General features: G+C 52.8%; 8 protein-coding genes across 8 annotated transcripts; 5 read left to right on the top strand and 3 right to left on the bottom strand.

The window, feature by feature from the left end:
* Positions 1 to 108: 108 nt before the first annotated feature.
* Positions 109 to 663, bottom strand: TrAtP1_001225 (uncharacterized protein; the record flags this gene model as incomplete). The annotated part of the gene is made up of 1 exon (XM_066110896.1): positions 109 to 663. Exon 1 carries the CDS (start codon positions 463 to 465, stop codon positions 109 to 111), a length of 357 nt encoding a protein of 118 aa, XP_065966969.1. The 5' UTR covers positions 466 to 663.
* Positions 664 to 2,868, top strand: TrAtP1_001224 (uncharacterized protein). Its single transcript, XM_014086213.2, has 4 exons — positions 664 to 1,072; positions 1,459 to 1,759; positions 1,813 to 2,037; positions 2,092 to 2,868. Exons 1-4 carry the CDS (start codon positions 855 to 857, stop codon positions 2,431 to 2,433), a joined length of 1,086 nt encoding a protein of 361 aa, XP_013941688.1. The 5' UTR covers positions 664 to 854; the 3' UTR covers positions 2,434 to 2,868.
* A 502-nt stretch (positions 2,869 to 3,370) lies between these two features.
* Positions 3,371 to 5,436, top strand: TrAtP1_001223 (uncharacterized protein). Its single transcript, XM_014086214.2, has 3 exons — positions 3,371 to 3,717; positions 3,879 to 4,637; positions 4,723 to 5,436. The coding sequence occupies exons 1-3, from the start codon at positions 3,670 to 3,672 to the stop codon at positions 5,029 to 5,031; spliced, it is 1,116 nt and encodes a 371-aa protein (XP_013941689.1). The 5' UTR covers positions 3,371 to 3,669; the 3' UTR covers positions 5,032 to 5,436.
* A 235-nt stretch (positions 5,437 to 5,671) lies between these two features.
* On the top strand, positions 5,672 to 5,959 carry TrAtP1_001222 (uncharacterized protein; the record flags this gene model as incomplete). The annotated part of the gene is made up of 2 exons (XM_066110895.1): positions 5,672 to 5,722; positions 5,822 to 5,959. The coding sequence occupies 2 exons, from the start codon at positions 5,672 to 5,674 to the stop codon at positions 5,957 to 5,959; spliced, it is 189 nt and encodes a 62-aa protein (XP_065966968.1).
* A 64-nt stretch (positions 5,960 to 6,023) lies between these two features.
* On the top strand, positions 6,024 to 6,621 carry TrAtP1_001221 (uncharacterized protein; the record flags this gene model as incomplete). Its single annotated transcript, XM_014086215.2, has 2 exons — positions 6,024 to 6,465; positions 6,539 to 6,621. 2 exons carry the CDS (start codon positions 6,024 to 6,026, stop codon positions 6,619 to 6,621), a joined length of 525 nt encoding a protein of 174 aa, XP_013941690.2.
* An 879-nt stretch (positions 6,622 to 7,500) lies between these two features.
* On the top strand, positions 7,501 to 9,613 carry TrAtP1_001220 (uncharacterized protein). The gene is made up of 3 exons (XM_014086216.2): positions 7,501 to 7,661; positions 7,840 to 8,210; positions 8,285 to 9,613. The coding sequence occupies exons 2-3, from the start codon at positions 8,022 to 8,024 to the stop codon at positions 9,464 to 9,466; spliced, it is 1,371 nt and encodes a 456-aa protein (XP_013941691.1). The 5' UTR covers positions 7,501 to 7,661; positions 7,840 to 8,021; the 3' UTR covers positions 9,467 to 9,613.
* Positions 9,614 to 9,628: 15 nt separating this feature from the next.
* TrAtP1_001219 (uncharacterized protein) lies at positions 9,629 to 12,598 on the bottom strand. Its single transcript, XM_066110894.1, has one exon. The coding sequence runs from the start codon at positions 12,300 to 12,302 to the stop codon at positions 10,311 to 10,313; it is 1,992 nt and encodes a 663-aa protein (XP_065966967.1). The 5' UTR covers positions 12,303 to 12,598; the 3' UTR covers positions 9,629 to 10,310.
* A 1,077-nt stretch (positions 12,599 to 13,675) lies between these two features.
* TrAtP1_001218 (uncharacterized protein) lies at positions 13,676 to 15,104 on the bottom strand. The gene is made up of 3 exons (XM_014086218.2): positions 14,715 to 15,104; positions 14,134 to 14,626; positions 13,676 to 14,070 (listed from the first exon to the last, which is right to left on the bottom strand). Exons 1-3 carry the CDS (start codon positions 14,854 to 14,856, stop codon positions 13,836 to 13,838), a joined length of 870 nt encoding a protein of 289 aa, XP_013941693.1. The 5' UTR covers positions 14,857 to 15,104; the 3' UTR covers positions 13,676 to 13,835.
* Between the last annotated feature and the right edge of the window lie 218 nt (positions 15,105 to 15,322).

The following is a 15,322-nucleotide window of genomic DNA, read 5'->3' as shown; positions in this document are numbered from 1 at the left end:
CATGTTGTGTACTGCAGGGCGGTATTACTGTACAGTACCTGTCCACATGTAGCGCCTACGCTCAGAGTACAGCAGTTGGGTTCCGAGGGGCTACAGCGCAGTCAGGTATCACGCCTTGGGCCTCTGCGTGCCTGGCGCTTTTTGCACGGCATCGGATGATGAACCGAATGGGCTCCATGCTGCGTGGCAACACAGAAAACCGCCCAATCGTGCCTGGCGAATAGGGGCATCCAGCCGGCCATTTGCTGCCCTCGCCGCAGCAGAGAGCTTCGAAGTGTTCCAGAATATCAAGTCGCATGCCGGTACGCAATACACCTTGACCGCATCTGCTCCAGGGGCCGCGGGGTACTTGCGGCGCCGGTACTCGCCGGTAGCGCAACCGGGTACCCCAAAGCTGGGGGATACCTGCTGCCTCTCGCGCCTGCGCCGTCTGAACTCTCTGAGCCTGCCGCGTGTCGCCTGCATCGCGCCCCCTCCCCCCTCTGTGCCGCATGTACCTGCCCGGCCGCGTGGTACCTGCGCCCTGAGACCAGATGCACCTGCGATGCTCGTACCTGCCCCCCTGCACGGCCCTTTGCAAGCACCGCAAGCACCGCCTTAGGAAAAAATATTTCTACTTATCGCCTCGCCGTCTCCCCTTTTCCATTCTCTTCTCCTCCATCACACACCTTCAGTCAACCTGTGTTTCCGCGCAACGCACCGACGTCTGTCTTCTCTCAACTTGTTTCTAGGGCACCAAGCTACCCTGACCCAACTTCCTCCCTCATTGCACCAGAGTTCAAGTTCGACTCTTTTCATCCGCCACACGTCATACGCCGACCAAGCATCCCCTCTCCATCCACCGACTCATCACCATGTCTGCTACCAACGTGGAGAAAGGCTCCGAAGCCCCCGTTAATGACGCTGCAAACGCTCTGGGCAACCTCTCAATCAACAAGCCTGCCGATGACAAGGCTGCCGCCAACGAGGCCGCCTCGGCCAGCGCTGCTGAGGGCCGCCGCCTGTACATCGGCAACCTGGCATATGCGACAACTGAGGGAGAGTTGAAGGACTTCTTCAAAAGCTATCTTGTGTAAGTTGCCTCTGGTCTATACACGCTTTCGGGCACCTTTGGTTTTGCGTATCATCTGCTCGTCATCTTTTTCTGTCTGGGATGCTCTTCTCTTGTATCTGCCGAGGCTGCGTGGCCGATGAAAGACATGGTTCGGCGTGAATGCGTTCGCAGCCCAACTTTGCGACGGTGTCCTGATTGGCGGTGAATGTCACTCCACCTCAGTGTTGCCTACCTAGCTTGACATCACACGATGAGCTCATCTACCCCGATACCCTCCACAAAGCTACAGCAAGAGCTTTGCGGCTTCCCTGTTTTCTCTGCTGCCCAGTCTCTACCCCTCCATCGCTCCCTTGCTGTCCCCGCCATTTGTGCTAAAGCATCTGCTGACGACAAAACCATTGCAGCGAGTCTGTCTCGATCCCCAAGAACCCTCGTACCGACCGCCCTGTCGGATACGCTTTTGTCGACCTTTCTACCCCCAACGAGGCTGATCGTGCCATTGCTGAGCTTTCCGGCAAGGAGATCCTCGAGCGGAAGGTTTCCGTTCAGCTGGCTCGCAAGCCCGAGCCTGCTGGTGAGAAGACTGAGGGTGCTAACGGAGAGGGCTCCGGCGCGGAGGGCTCTCGCCGCCGAGCCTCTGGTCGTGGTCGCGGACGTGGCCGCGGACGCGGTGGCCGTGGTGGCCGTGGCGGTCGCGCCACTGGCGTGAGTCTTCTCTCCTGCCAAACTGTCTCACAACGATGCTGACGTATTTACAGGAGAACGATGAGAAGAAGGGAGATGAGGCCGTTGAAGGTGAAGCCACCCAGGCTGAGCCTCTGAAGGACATCACCAACACTGTCTCGGATGACAAGGACGACAAGAAGAAGAACCAGAACCGCCCTCAGCGTGAGCGCCGCGAGCGTGGCCCACCTGCTGATGGCATCCCTTCCAAGACCAAGGTCATGGTGGCCAACCTGCCATACGATCTTACTGAGGAGAAGGTGAGTAGTCTATAGCCAACGTTTATGAAGCTGCGTACTAAGTGATATGAGAAGCTCCTTGAGCTCTTCCAGGCCTACGACCCCTCGTCAGCCAAGATTGCTCTCCGACCCATCCCCCGTTTCATGATCAAGAAGCTCCAGGCTCGTGGCGAGGCCCGCAAGGGACGTGGCTTCGGTTTCGTTACCCTGGCTTCTGAGGATCTCCAGCAGAAGGCCGTTGCTGAGATGAACGGAAAGGAGATTGAAGGACGTGAGATCGCCGTCAAGGTCGCCATCGATAGCCCTGACAAGACCGACGAAGAGTCCAACATCCCGGCTTCCAACGGCGCTGAGGAGGGCGCTACTGAGCCTGTTGCTGAGCAGCCCGCTGCTGAGGCTCCTGCCGCCACTGCTTAAATGTTGAACCGCGGCAATTTTTTTTTTTTTCACAGGCTGAACATTGCCGCCTGCGTTTGATGAGTACTCTTTTATGATATGGCACGCGATTTTGGACGATTTCAATTATGACGCCACGGACGGCTTTATATCTTACTTTGGGGCTGGAACGGAGCTACACGCAGGTATCGCTTGAAACTCTTTAATATCCCAGGTACGGTATGATCCTACCAGCTACTACTTGACAACTTAATAAATCCCCTCCGTTGGAGCATGGGACTTGAAACACACAAAAACAACAAAAAAAGCCCTCTTCAAATGTTTTATTTTTCATAAATGCCTTTCCTAGTTACTACATTTTCTACTAGCTATGCGGGAACTCAGGTCAAAGGCAGCAAGCAGAAAAAAAAAAGGAAAGCGAACACGAGAATGAAAAAGAGTATATTTTGGCTGTGATTCTTGACTGTGTCTTTGTCTTGCAAGTGATTGTCTCTTCACATGGTGACCGATATTATGTGAGCTCTTGAGTTTATACTTGTGCGTCGTGGATATAAAGACGACCCGGGCCAGGTGCCCTTAATGCATGTGACAGGGGAGCTGTGAGGGATGGTATCTCTTTGTAGTACTAGAGAATAACGTGATGCTGATAATGGCAGCTAGAGAGATGCCCTGGTTGGCTGGATTATCCCATGTCAGCAAGGAAACGTCATGGGCGTGTCAGTTTCAGTTCTGGGTTGATCCAGGAGGAGGTGCCTCGTATCTATGCTGTACATGCATAGGTGCTTGTGCAAGTACGTCTTGATAAGGAATCCTCAGACTTGGCACTCGATGAGAATGGAGACGACGGTGGATGGGCCAGTTACAGCGGAATGGGGCATCTGGGTTGTTTGGCTATTCCATCCAGTTGATGCTATAAGTGGCTGCATGCCATCAACGCGGGTACCTACTTGTGGTGCTGGGAACAACAGGGCACACAGCGCTCGGTAGCGCCCAGAGCACCAAAAGGGACACCGCAGAAAGGCCTCCAGCTCCCACCCCAAGCACCTGCACGCTGAAATTATGGGGTTTCAGGTCTGGAGCACCTGCGCCCCGCTCTCCTTTGCCGCGACAACCTCCCTGCTGTAACGGCGCTGGCCTCGCAAAACATCACGCGCCAGCCGAACCGTAGCGCAATCGTTTCTCGAGCCTTTTACGCACCGCCCAGCTTTTTGCCATAGATTCTGCAGTCACTATTCTCATCCGCTTCACTGGGACGCAATGGCTTCCAAGGCCATGTGGGAGGTTGACCCCGAGACTCGGTCCAAGGTACGGCGCAGTCTTTCTTTGTGTTCCCCAAATCTTGCCTTTGCCTCTCCCCCCCCTTTACTGCGGACAGTGATGGCATGGATGTACAAGTCCTGGCATCGAGCATCTGACTTGGCATTTGGCATCGATTTCGGGCCAGACAACTAACCGATTCATATTAGTTGGCTGCTCTGCAAAAGGAGTCCAAGAACAATGTCTGCTGCGACTGCAATGCCCCGTCGCCACAGTGGGCATCGCCAAAGTTTGGCATCTTCATCTGTCTGAGCTGCGCCGGAGTCCACCGCGGGCTCGGCGTGCACATCTCCTTTGTCCGAAGCATATCCATGGACGCCTTCAAGGCCAACGAGATTGAGCGCATGCGGCTGGGCGGCAACGAGGGCTGGAGGAAGTTCTTTGAGGAGCACGAGGATACGCAGATGAGGGGCCTCACCTGGGACGACGCCACGATTGCAGAGCGATACAGCGGCGAGGTTGGCGAGGAGTGGAAGGAGAGGTTAACGTGCAAGGTGGAAGAGCGAGAATACGTCCCCGGAGAGAAGAAGCCCGCTGCCGCGCAGGCATCCCCGGCGGCCGCAAAGTCGGGGGCGCGCACGAGCACACCCCTCGGTGGAACCGCGAACCGAAGCCAGAGTCCCTCGCAGGGCGGAAAGGTCAAGGTGGACGACAGGTACTTTGCCAAGCTGGGAGCCGACAATGCCTCACGGCCTGAGGATCTGCCGCCGAGCCAAGGTGGGAAATATGCTGGCTTTGGAAACATGCCGACCACGAACTCGTCGAGCCAGGGAGGAATGCCCATCTTTGACGATTTACAAAAGGACCCCATGGGTGCCATTACCAAGGGATTTGGCTGGTTTGCGTCTACTGTGACGAAGACGGCCAAGACGGTGAATGACGGCTACATTCAACCCACTGCGAAGAGCGTATGTCTTTGTCTTGTTTCCCCTTCTCTCGCTTCGTATGAGGCTAGACAAATATGATACTGATACTAATATTGCCTCCTTTTAGATTGCTGAGGGTGACTTTGCCAAGCAGGCCCAGCAAACGGCCGCACAGCTCGCCAAGCAGGCTCAGCTTGCGGGCAAAAACGCACAAGATGGCTTCAACAGATTTGTCGAGGGTCCCGACGCTACCAAAAGAAATGCACCCCTGGACGCCAGCCGTAAAGACTTTTGGGACGACTTTTCCAGCCTTGCAGACCAAAACAAGCAGAACAATGCTATCGGCACAAGTGCTATTGGCATGGGCAAGAAGTCGTCGGCTCCTGGAGCCTCGGCGCCGAAGCCCAAGGCTGGCGATGAGTGGGATGATTGGTAAACAAACAACTGGGAATAAACTTTCAAATGTTTGCTTTTGCTGGCGTTGGAGTACCTGTGGACTGAAGAGATACACTTGACGAAATACGAGCGCTTGGAATAAATTGACAAGATGGTAGCCTTTGACCAGAGATACGACATGGCCACCATATACCACCACTTATGATGACTGATTGACTGACTGACTGACTGACCTCGGCGGACGAAAATCTACGGCATTTTTGACTGACGAAATGGGCCTGGGTCAAGTATGCAGTCACGCACGTACGGAGTTCGCCGCTGGGGAAGGTCTTTATCCTACTATTCGGACTGCAATGTTAGAGCATTGCTGGGGAGGCAATATTATTAGAGGGTGAATATTCATGTATATACGAATCGCATCTAAATATCAATTTCTAATTCTTCCATCTTTCATCATTCTATCCGTACTACTGCTCTGCTTTTACAACTCAATATGCGCATCAAGGCGGGTGTAGATATCACGTGAGCGAGTATCCGAGGTTGTACGGGAGCCGGCCCTAGCCGGTATGGAGGCTCGGGTCGTTTTGTCGGCCGGCTACTTTTGGGTAGCGGTAGCAGTTAATATCGGCAACGTCCCTCACTCTGGCTGCCTTCACATCATCCAACATCCAGCCGCCACAATGTCTGCCCTACGGATTCTAGTACCTGTGAAGCGAGTGATTGACTATGCTGTAAGATGAGCCCTGTATTTTTCTTCTCTCTCTGATTGTCTCCAGAAAAGGCAATTGAGTTGAATAAATGCTTACCTTGCCCGCCCATCATCTATATAGGTCAAGCCACGAGTCAACAAGGCCCAGACGGGCGTCGAGACAGCCGGCGTCAAGCACTCCATGAACCCCTTTGACGACCTCTCCGTCGAAGAGTCTGTGCGAATCCGCGAGAAGAAGCGCGCCCCCCGGCGGCGTTGAAGACATTTGCGCCTTCTCGGCCGGGCCATCCAAGGCGCAGGAGATTCTGCGGACGGCCCTGGCCATGGGCGCCGACCGCGCGGTGCACGTCGAGATCAAGGACGGCGAGGAGCTGGAGCCACTGACGGTGGCCAAGCTGCTGAAGAAGTCGGTCGAAGAGCAGAAGAGCAACCTGGTCATCCTGGGCAAGCAGAGCATCGACGACGACGCCGGGCAGACGGGCCAGATGCTTGCGGGCTTGCTCAACTGGCCGCAGGCGACGCAGGCGAGCAAGATTGAGTTTGGCGCAGACGACGCCGTGACTGTGACCAAGGAGATTGATGGCGGGGTGGAGACGGTCAAGGCGAAGCTGCCGATGATTATCACGACGGATCTGAGGCTGAATACGCCGCGGTATGCGACGCTGCCGAATATCATGAAGGCGAAGAAGAAGAAGCTGGATAAGAAGACGTTGGAGGACTTTGGGTTGACGAATGAGAAGAGGTTGAAGGTATTGAAGGTTACTGGTGAGTTTCCATTCTGTCCCCTTGTATTATCTATGTGATGGCTATGATGGCTAATTGTTATTCTAATTTACAGAGCCTCCTGTGAGACAGGGCGGTGGCAAGGTTGAGGATGTGGATGGCTTGATTGGAAAGCTAAAGGAGCTTGGTGCTTTGTAAATGGGAGCTTTGGATTATTCAATTATAGTATGCAAAAGAAGGATTGGGCGGGATCAATTAGACTTGTTTCAATTAGAACGCCCGTTGTGACTCTATGAATTGCAATTATGGCTTCCTTGGTGCTCGTTTTTATTGCCAAAGTTATTGCTAGAGGGACTGCGGTCTGGATTAAAGACGTGAGAGATGGAATGACACACCAATTATTGGGCGCATCTTCAGAGTTGGATACGAAGAAAGTCAACAATATATATTTACTTACGTACGAGATTAATTGCTGTTTATAATATGGTGGGAACCGCTTTAGCAGCGTTGAAACGAATCGGGCGGTGATGTTGGATCGTTCAATTGAATGCTCCATTAACCCCACCAAAGAAGAATGAATCACTCACTTGTCACTGCCCGGTAGAGTTGAGCTGTAAATAGAGTAAAAAGCCATTTGCCATGTGTTCAGCATGTGGCCACGCCAAAAGACCACAGAAAACAGCAGCAGCCTCAGCGCCCTATCCCTTATCATATCCCCATCCCCATCCCCATCTCTCTAGTCATGTCCCTTCCCCTCTAACTCGCAAGAGATAATAAAACGAGATGCGCCGTAATGATTCAATGTCATAGAATAGGGCACAGGGGCCACAACGATATCGGCGCCCCAAAGCTCGCCCAAACAGGCCAAGCTGCCCCTCCTTTCAGCACGTCAAAAGCCCACTAGCGACGTCTCCAGCCAACCAATTGCCGGGAATTCGGCGTTGGTCATTATCTCTTGAGCGCGAAAAAAAAAAAGATATGGCACTAAACTTGTTATAATCTGACCCCTCCGATGCACCCTTTTTTCCAACTTCTTCTTTTCCTTTTTCCTCTCTTCTTCTTCTCTCTCCATCAGTCAGAAGAGTCATCAGTCCAACCGCACCTTGTGCATCACGCATTCAATTCAATCAACTTTGTCAATCCATCTCAGAGTGCCTCGCGCCTCGTTCTTACATCGTCAACCTACAATTTCTTAATCCGCCCTTATGAACGGGCGCCCGTCGGAATTCACTTCTCAGGTATGTGACTCTTTTTTTTTTGCGGCTGATACAATTACCCCACGTGCCCTCTACACTCAATGTCCATTTCCGTATTCCGGGTTAGGCAGCGTGTATTGCTTGCTCGTCTGCTTCAATTCGACAATTATTCGTTCCAATTCGTCTAGAAACAAAAATGCTAACTTTATCGTTTCTACAGGACTATCTCTCTGGTTCGTGTTACCATGACTCACCCCCCCTCATGATGCCGTCTAACAAGCTTCACATAGACCACCTGTGGAGGGCCTTGTCAGCTTAAAACAGCTCCCCCAACAACTGATTACTGCTTCTACCACCCGTGACCAAGACAAACTACAACCAATTTCCGAATAAACCGCTGCCATGTTCTCCAAGCTGGCGGCCAATTTTGCCCAGAAAACGGCCACTGCTGCCGCGGGCTCCACTCGCCGAGTTGCTTTCCAGGCCCGATTTGTGTCTGGCCAGACTCTTGCCAGCAGCACAAAGGGAAAGACTGTGCCTTTCCAGACTGCTCAAAACGGGGCTTCTCTGCCGGCCACTTTTACCATCCGAGTAAGATGCGCCATTTAGACTACATGGACAATCTGGTGATTGTGGAAAATGTGCTAACATCAACGTTTCAACAGGATGGCCCCGTTTTCCGAGGCAAGGCCTTTGGTGCCAACACCAACATCTCTGGCGAGGCCGTCTTCACCACTTCTCTCGTCGGCTACCCCGAATCCATGACCGACCCCTCTTACCGTGGCCAAATCCTCGTCTTCACCCAGCCCCTGATTGGCAACTACGGCGTTCCCTCTAGTGAGCGTGACCAGTACAACCTTTTGAAGTACTTTGAATCTCCTCACATTCAATGTGCCGGTGTTGTTGTTTCCGATGTCGCCCTTCAATATAGCCACTGGACCGCCGTCGAGAGTCTGAGCGACTGGTGTGCCCGTGAGGGTGTTCCCGCCATCTCCGGCGTCGATACTCGAGCCATTGTCACCTTTCTCCGAGAGCAGGGTTCCTCCCTCGCTAGGATCTCCGTTGGCGACGAGTACGATGCCGACGAGGACGAAGGCTTTGTCGACCCTGGCCAGATCAACCTGGTCAAGCGCGTCAGCACAAAGGCTCCCTTTGTGGTTGAGTCTCCCAACGCTGACCTCCACATTGCTCTGATCGACTGCGGTGTCAAGGAGAACATCCTCCGCAGCTTGGTCAGCCGTGGTGCTTCGCTCACCGTCTTCCCTTACAACTACCCGATCCACAAGGTTGCCCACCACTTTGACGGTGTCTTCATCTCCAACGGCCCCGGCGACCCAATCCACTGCCAGGAGACCGTCTACAACCTCGCCCGCCTGATGGAGACGTCTCCCATCCCCATCATGGGAATCTGTCTCGGCCACCAGCTTCTGGCCATGGCCGTCGGCGCAAAGACCATCAAGATGAAGTACGGCAACCGAGCCCACAACATCCCTGCCCTGGACTTGACCACCGGCCAGTGCCACATCACATCTCAGAACCACGGATACGCCGTCGACTCCAGCTCGCTGCCCAACGACTTCAAGGAGTACTTTGTCAACCTCAACGACGGCAGCAACGAGGGAATGATGCACCGCACCCGCCCCATCTTCTCTACCCAGTTCCACCCCGAGGCCAAGGGTGGCCCAATGGACAGCTCATACCTCTTCGAGAAGTACCTCGAGAACGTCCGCGCCGCCAAGAGCGCTCAGCACGTCTTCAAGGATAACCGGCCCAGCCAGTACATCCTTGACGTTCTGAGCAAGGAGCGTGTCGGTGTTGAGCCTACTCCTCTTGTTGGCTTTGCCTAAACAACGAAACTGGCATGAAGCTGGGTCGGGGAGGGAAAGATGTAGAGTTGGGGGATTTTAGGCGTTTTCTTTTTTTCAGTATCAGGGAAAATCAGATCGTATTTTTTTTGTGGCTTTACTTATAAATTTAAATACCAGCATAATTTGAAAAAAAAAAAAAAACAATTACAATTATCAATAATTTTCAGTCTCCATGTTCCATTGCGTAAAGTCCATCAGTCTCCATCTGAGCCTCTCTTTCAGTCATACACTTCACAGCCAGGCACTGCAAGACTGAATATGATAGTGGTATCTTGTCATACATAGTATACACAATAATACAGTATCCTACAATGATACAAATGCCGTCCAGTAGTCATAATGCTCACTCTCCCTTCTTGCCCGGGTCCAGAATCGTGTTCCTTTCGAGTGCCAATCCCATCCGTGCCAATTCCTGGCCTTGTCCTATCCTATCCTGTGCATATCCCTGTTCCTGTCTCATCTCATGAATAAAAGCCGTTGGCAGCCCTGTATGGTTTCCGATATAGCCTCAAATGTCTCTCGCTCACATCTCAAATTCGGAATCAAGTGAAAAAAAAAAAAAAAAAAAAAAAAAAAAAAAGGGAAGAAAAAAAGAAAGGAAATAAAAGAGACGAGAATTAAAAGGCTTTTTCATAAAGAAAAAGAACACGAAATAGAAAATATTGGAATAAAAAATCTCTCAAGAGAAGAGAAGAACATGAGAAAATTCCAATGATGCCTCTCCTATTAAAACGAGGAAATCCCCGAAAAGTATCGGTTGAAAAGAAGAGTCGACAGATGACATCCATTAAAAGAAGAAAATAATCGTAAACAATCGCGTTCCTTAGCGGTGGCGGCGGTCTCTATAATCCCTATCCCTAGAATCGTCGCGTCTTGATAATCGGTCATCGTCACCGTCTCTGCGTCGTCCACCTCCAGAACGGTAGCTTGAGCCAGCGCCGCCGCCAGCGCCAGGTAGGTACCTATCACTCCTCTGTCGGAAAGGTGGCGGCGGTCCTCTTCGGCCTTGCGAACGAACTCCTCGTCCGCCGCCGCCGCCTCCACCACGGCGATCTCCTTCACGGTGAGGAGGTCGGATTCCCTCGAAAACCTCTTTGCCGCGGTCTACAAAGACGTCTCCATTTTCAAAGGAATAGCGGTTGATTTCCCGTCCAAAATCACGGGACTTGTCGCGAGTGTAGTGGCCTCGCATCTTGTCCAAGCGGCTGCGGGCGAGATCCTCAGAGACCATCTGGTATGAGATGGGAGGCAGAGAGTGAGTCTTCTCCACGACATGGTCCAGGGGACTGATACTGAGTCGGCCACCGGGTCCTGCTCCTGCTCCTGCTCCTGGTCGCCCACCTCTTGGCCCCGTGGGTGGTGGAGGCATCATGCCACGATCACGATCCCGCTCTCGCTCACGTTCACGGTGGCTTCGAGGACCAATGGGGATGGCATTGGTACTATCGGCACCAATGTTGGATGGAGGTGGTGGCTCAGTTGGTCTTGCTTTCGATACAGATCCGGATTCCAACACAGCTTCGAAACCATCTGGCCCAGGTCTGTATACCACCTGCCAGCGGGAAGAAGACCGTGCTCCGCCAGCTTTTTCTACGTCAATCCATTCATCCACTTTTCCGGGAGGGATATAGTCGACCGAAAGTGCCTTGCGATTGCTTTCGTTTGGCCAGACGCATTTATGCAGCGCGGCGCGAACCCGAGTGGCAGACAGCTCCGTATCAAAGACAGCAAATGCATGGGTGCGGATTGAGTTCAGATAAAACTTGACAATGCGGTCTTGCCCTGAATCTGCGCTGGATGTAGACGCCAGCTTACCAAGATGCTCAAGAATGTCGACATCGCGCAAGGGGCGCATGAGATTGCTGATGTAGAGGGCGGCAGTGGGAGTGTGCACCGCCGGCTCTATGTCTCTTTCAAATTCCATCTCAACAGGTGGAGCGAGGGCGACTGGTGAAGGCGACTCTTTACGCGAATCTTGGATAACCTTGGTAGCAGATTCACCCTTGTCGACCGTCTGTGGCGTGATATCAGGCGCGCCAGCATCGGTCATATCAACATCGGCTTCGTTCGCTTCGGCCGTGGCATGAATCTCGTCGCCGTTTGCAGTCGTGTCAGAGCGTGCGCGCTTTCGGGCTATGTCTTCTTCGGTGGGCAGAGGGCTGTGCGAGCGTCGCTTGCGCTTCTGGGCTTCTGGTGTCGGTTCGATGGAAGCCTGTGCAGTTGACCGTTCTTCGGGTTTGGGGGAGGACGAAGAAGTAACTTGTTCGAGGGGAGCTGGAGTCACTTCAGCCGGCGGAAGACTGCTGGTCGCTGCCTCACCGCCCTGAACAGTGTCATCGCTTTTTGCAGCTTCAGAAGGAATCTCAGCGACTGGCGCGGCTGGCTCAGGCTCAGCTGCGGTTGTAGGCTCATTGTGCTCCTCCTGCTGCGCAGGCTGAGCCTCTTTGACAGCGTCGGCCTTGTCATCGGGAGTCGGGTCGCGTTCCTTGATGGGTGAGGGAGGCTTCGCCGCGGCTGGTTCTGGAGCGGCTTCGGCATTCTGTGTCTCGACAGTCACTGTCTCTGTGGGTGCCTCTGGCTGCGCCTCTGGTTGGATCTCGGGCTGAACTTGTTGCTCCGGCTGAACCTCTGGCTCTGGCTCTGGTTCTCGTGGCTTCTCCTCTTCTTCCGGATTTTCTTCCTCCTGTTGCGCTGCCTCCTCGTCGGCGGCGACCAATCGAGCAATCAGCTCCCCCTTTAGCCCTGCATAAGGCAGGCCACGGCTCTTCAGCTCGGCTTTAAGGTCGACGACTTTGAGCTTCGACCAGTCGGCCATTGTAAAAATTGTTTGTAGATGCGCTGCAGCACCTGCTGTTGGAGTCGACACAAAGAGGAAATCTGCGTTGCTATGTTTTGTGTTTTTGTGTTGGTTTGGTTGGCCGTTCGACAAGGGGGGGCAAGCAAAGAACAAGGCCGCAGCTTTTTGTATGCGAGAAGCCGCAATGACGAAGCCGAAAAAAGTAAAAAAAATCAAATCAATGAAAAATTCAGAATTATGCGACGACAATTATGCAACTGTGGATGCAAAAAGTCAGAGACTCCGGGGATGTTTCTTGTATCGTGGCGGCAGCTTCTTGCGTTGGAGGAGCCAAAAAGAAAAAAGCGACGACTCCGGCGCGTCGCGAAGCGTTAAAGGCTGAGGCTGAACTTGGAAACGTTCCCCCCTGCAGAGGCTCCATTTCTAGCCTGTTCAGCTGCACCTTTTGGGCCATGGCGGGATGAGAGGCTTTGGAGTGGGATTATGTAAGACGCGAGTTATTCCGGTTCCGGGTTAGCTGTTTTTGGCTCAGAGGTCACTTGTTGCTTTCTTGCTTGCTTCTGTGTGGGCGATATTACAACTGGGAGTAAAGGCTGGTCTGGATGCACGCACATATTATGGAGCGCGGCATAAGACGTTGAATCGTTAATGGAAAGGATGCCGTTTTAAGAGCCTTGGTGGGGTTTGACGGTGCCCCTCCTCGTGACCTCCTACCAGCAGTTACTTGTGGTTGTACCTCCTACTGTAGCAACGATGCATCTCGTCTCCGCATTCATTTAGCCTTTTACAGAGGACGCTGTACTTTGGCAGTACCTCTGCCGGCATAACCTCACAGTTGTTGACTGGTTACTGACTTCCAGGTTGTTATTGCTATTAACATTTCGATCTTACCAAGAAGTCGTATCTTATCCAGAATGGCCCATCAGCGATCAAGTACACAGTCCAGGTTATGTGAACCTTTCACCTGCGAAGCAAAGCCCAACTCTGAATAAGTGGAACCGGTGACGTGAGGCCTACTTCTACTGCATGCAAATGAGTGAAAAATTGAGTAAGAGCCAGACTTAATAAGAGAATTCACAGGAAATAGAGATGGGTGGGAATCCACCAGCTGCAGGTCTAGCAAGGTTCCCCGCCTTCAACTCAATCACTCATTGCTGCATCGCTTGGCTATTCATGGGGACCCGGCACAAGGTGAGGAGAGTGGGGTGGGCTGCTATAGGCCTACCTATAAGCCGTTGAGATACGAGCAAAGACATGCCCCCCCGCTTGGTAGCTTCACATTTGCCGTCTTCCGGCATTTCAGGCAGCTTCGGGTAGCTCACAGCAAAGGCAAAGGCCAGTCTGGTATGTGGATGGCAATACTGGAGCGAGATGTGAAAGTAAGAACATGTAAAAAAAAAAAAAGAGTTCAAGTTTCATTCCATTCATATCATAATACTACAGCTAGTTCTTTGATGAACATGGCGGTTGCGTTTATAGGTACGCATTAGATCCGCAAGATTTACTACACAGCCAAGCTCCCGCTGGCAATTACATGGCACTTTATGTCGCTTAGACGTCGAGGCCGTCGACGACAACTCCCTTGGTCCAAGTCCACTGCATAGACCTGGCCACCTCCTCAGCACACTGCTCATCCACCAAGGCGCTGACGAGATACAAAGCTGCATCCACGCCAGCGCCGTGAGCCCCAGCGGTTATAACTCGAAGGCCACCAAGGCGCATGGCGGCACGTCTGGCAATCGACTCACGACGTGTGTTGGACTCCTTGAAGGAGATGCTTCCCTTTCTGTAATAAAATTCATTAGCAAACGAAATTAGACGTGGCAGTCCGGATATAGGCTTTACTTACCGGCCGTGAGGTCGTCCAGCATCGGACGCGCGACGTGTGTATGGGCTCTCATCTTCAGTGAGCTCAAAGCGAAGGTTGTTGACTACATATCGGGCATCTTCAATGACATCGGTTCGCTCAGTCAGGTATCGGGTGGCAGCATCGCTGCAAAGGTTCTCAAATGTGGTAAGGTGGTCGGACAGTGTGGTAGCGGAAAGGCCGCAGAGGATGCCCTCTCGGGCAAGCAGGTGTGAGCCGGTGGAGACGGACAGGACTGTTCGCTCTCTGGCTGGATCCTTCTTCTGAAGGTCGGAAAAGGCGGTGATGAGGCCAAGAGGCTCAGTCTCCTTCTTGACGACCTCATCGACGTTTCCACCGAGAACGACGAGAACGTCAAATTCCTCAAGGCGCTCATGAGCTTCCTTGAAGTTGATCTGGGACTGCACAATGGTGCCCTGGGCGGAGAGGACCTGGGGCTCAAGGCCCGCAAGCGTCACCTCAAATGCTTTGGTGGCTGTTTTTGATTGCGGGGAAGCGGGTTAGCATTGGGTACGGCACCATTGGGGCTGGCAGCCCAAGCTTCGTGCAGAATAAATACATACAGGAATCAGTAGGATTGTGCTGCGCCTTGGAGAAGGCAGCCAATGGGCCTGCAAAGTCAAGCATGTCGAATCCTGGTTGCAGGGCAAAGAGGATATCGACAGGTTCCTGGTCAGCAATAGCTGAAGTCTTATTCGCAGCCATCTTGAAGATGCGGGGGAGGTGTCGTTTGACTGCGATGAATAGAAAGAGAAGAGGGTGTCAATCAGAAGCAATTGGTAGCTTCAGAATGCAGTGTGAGCGGTGTTTGACGAGAATTGGATAAAAGAGCAAGAGACGAGTGTTCTCTGCTCAGTCAATTGAGATGTTGTCTTTGGGGTATAATGAGGATGAAGAAGGAGAAGAAGAGAAGAGATCGAAGACGAGAAGAAATAGGTAGCCAGGAGCTATAAGAGGGAGGGGAAACGAAGGAGGGGCGCAAAGAGGGGATCACGCGATGACGGTCAATTGGTCGAGCAGCTGGTGGCTCATGCCTCAGGGCATCATCAGGGCATTTAGAGGCCGTTACGGCTGGTCGTGTGTGGCTCGACACATCTCGACGCTCCCGGCCATTTACGTGCCACCATTGCGGAGCCACATCAGCAGTCGATCGAGCCACTGCTGCTCGGGT

The sequence above is a fragment of the Trichoderma atroviride genome, chromosome 1 (assembly GCF_020647795.1).
Source record: "Trichoderma atroviride chromosome 1, complete sequence".
Classification (NCBI taxonomy): Eukaryota; Fungi; Ascomycota; class Sordariomycetes; order Hypocreales; family Hypocreaceae; genus Trichoderma; species Trichoderma atroviride.
The sequence above is the reverse complement of the archived record's forward strand: the minus strand, read 5'-3'. Positions and strand labels throughout refer to the sequence as shown.

Excerpts from the sequence above, each read along its gene's own strand:
- TrAtP1_001224 (XM_014086213.2), top strand. The coding sequence starts at position 855 with ATGTCTGCTACCAACGTGGAGAAAGGCTCCGAAGCCCCCGTTAATGAC. Across the intron at positions 1,073-1,458 it reads TTCTTCAAAAGCTATCTTGT|CGAGTCTGTCTCGATCCCCA; the intron begins GTAAGTTGCCTC and ends AAACCATTGCAG. Across the intron at positions 2,038-2,091 it reads ACGATCTTACTGAGGAGAAG|CTCCTTGAGCTCTTCCAGGC; the intron begins GTGAGTAGTCTA and ends TGATATGAGAAG.
- TrAtP1_001223 (XM_014086214.2), top strand. The coding sequence starts at position 3,670 with ATGGCTTCCAAGGCCATGTGGGAGGTTGACCCCGAGACTCGGTCCAAG. Across the intron at positions 3,718-3,878 it reads ACCCCGAGACTCGGTCCAAG|TTGGCTGCTCTGCAAAAGGA; the intron begins GTACGGCGCAGT and ends GATTCATATTAG. Across the intron at positions 4,638-4,722 it reads TTCAACCCACTGCGAAGAGC|ATTGCTGAGGGTGACTTTGC; the intron begins GTATGTCTTTGT and ends GCCTCCTTTTAG.
- TrAtP1_001220 (XM_014086216.2), top strand. The coding sequence starts at position 8,022 with ATGTTCTCCAAGCTGGCGGCCAATTTTGCCCAGAAAACGGCCACTGCT. Across the intron at positions 8,211-8,284 it reads CGGCCACTTTTACCATCCGA|GATGGCCCCGTTTTCCGAGG; the intron begins GTAAGATGCGCC and ends ACGTTTCAACAG.
- TrAtP1_001218 (XM_014086218.2), bottom strand. The coding sequence starts at position 14,856 with ATGGCTGCGAATAAGACTTCAGCTATTGCTGACCAGGAACCTGTCGAT. Across the intron at positions 14,627-14,714 it reads GCACAATCCTACTGATTCCT|CCACCAAAGCATTTGAGGTG; the intron begins GTATGTATTTAT and ends AATCAAAAACAG. Across the intron at positions 14,071-14,133 it reads GCTGGACGACCTCACGGCCG|AAAGGGAAGCATCTCCTTCA; the intron begins GTAAGTAAAGCC and ends ATTTTATTACAG.
- TrAtP1_001219 (XM_066110894.1), bottom strand. The coding sequence starts at position 12,302 with ATGGCCGACTGGTCGAAGCTCAAAGTCGTCGACCTTAAAGCCGAGCTG.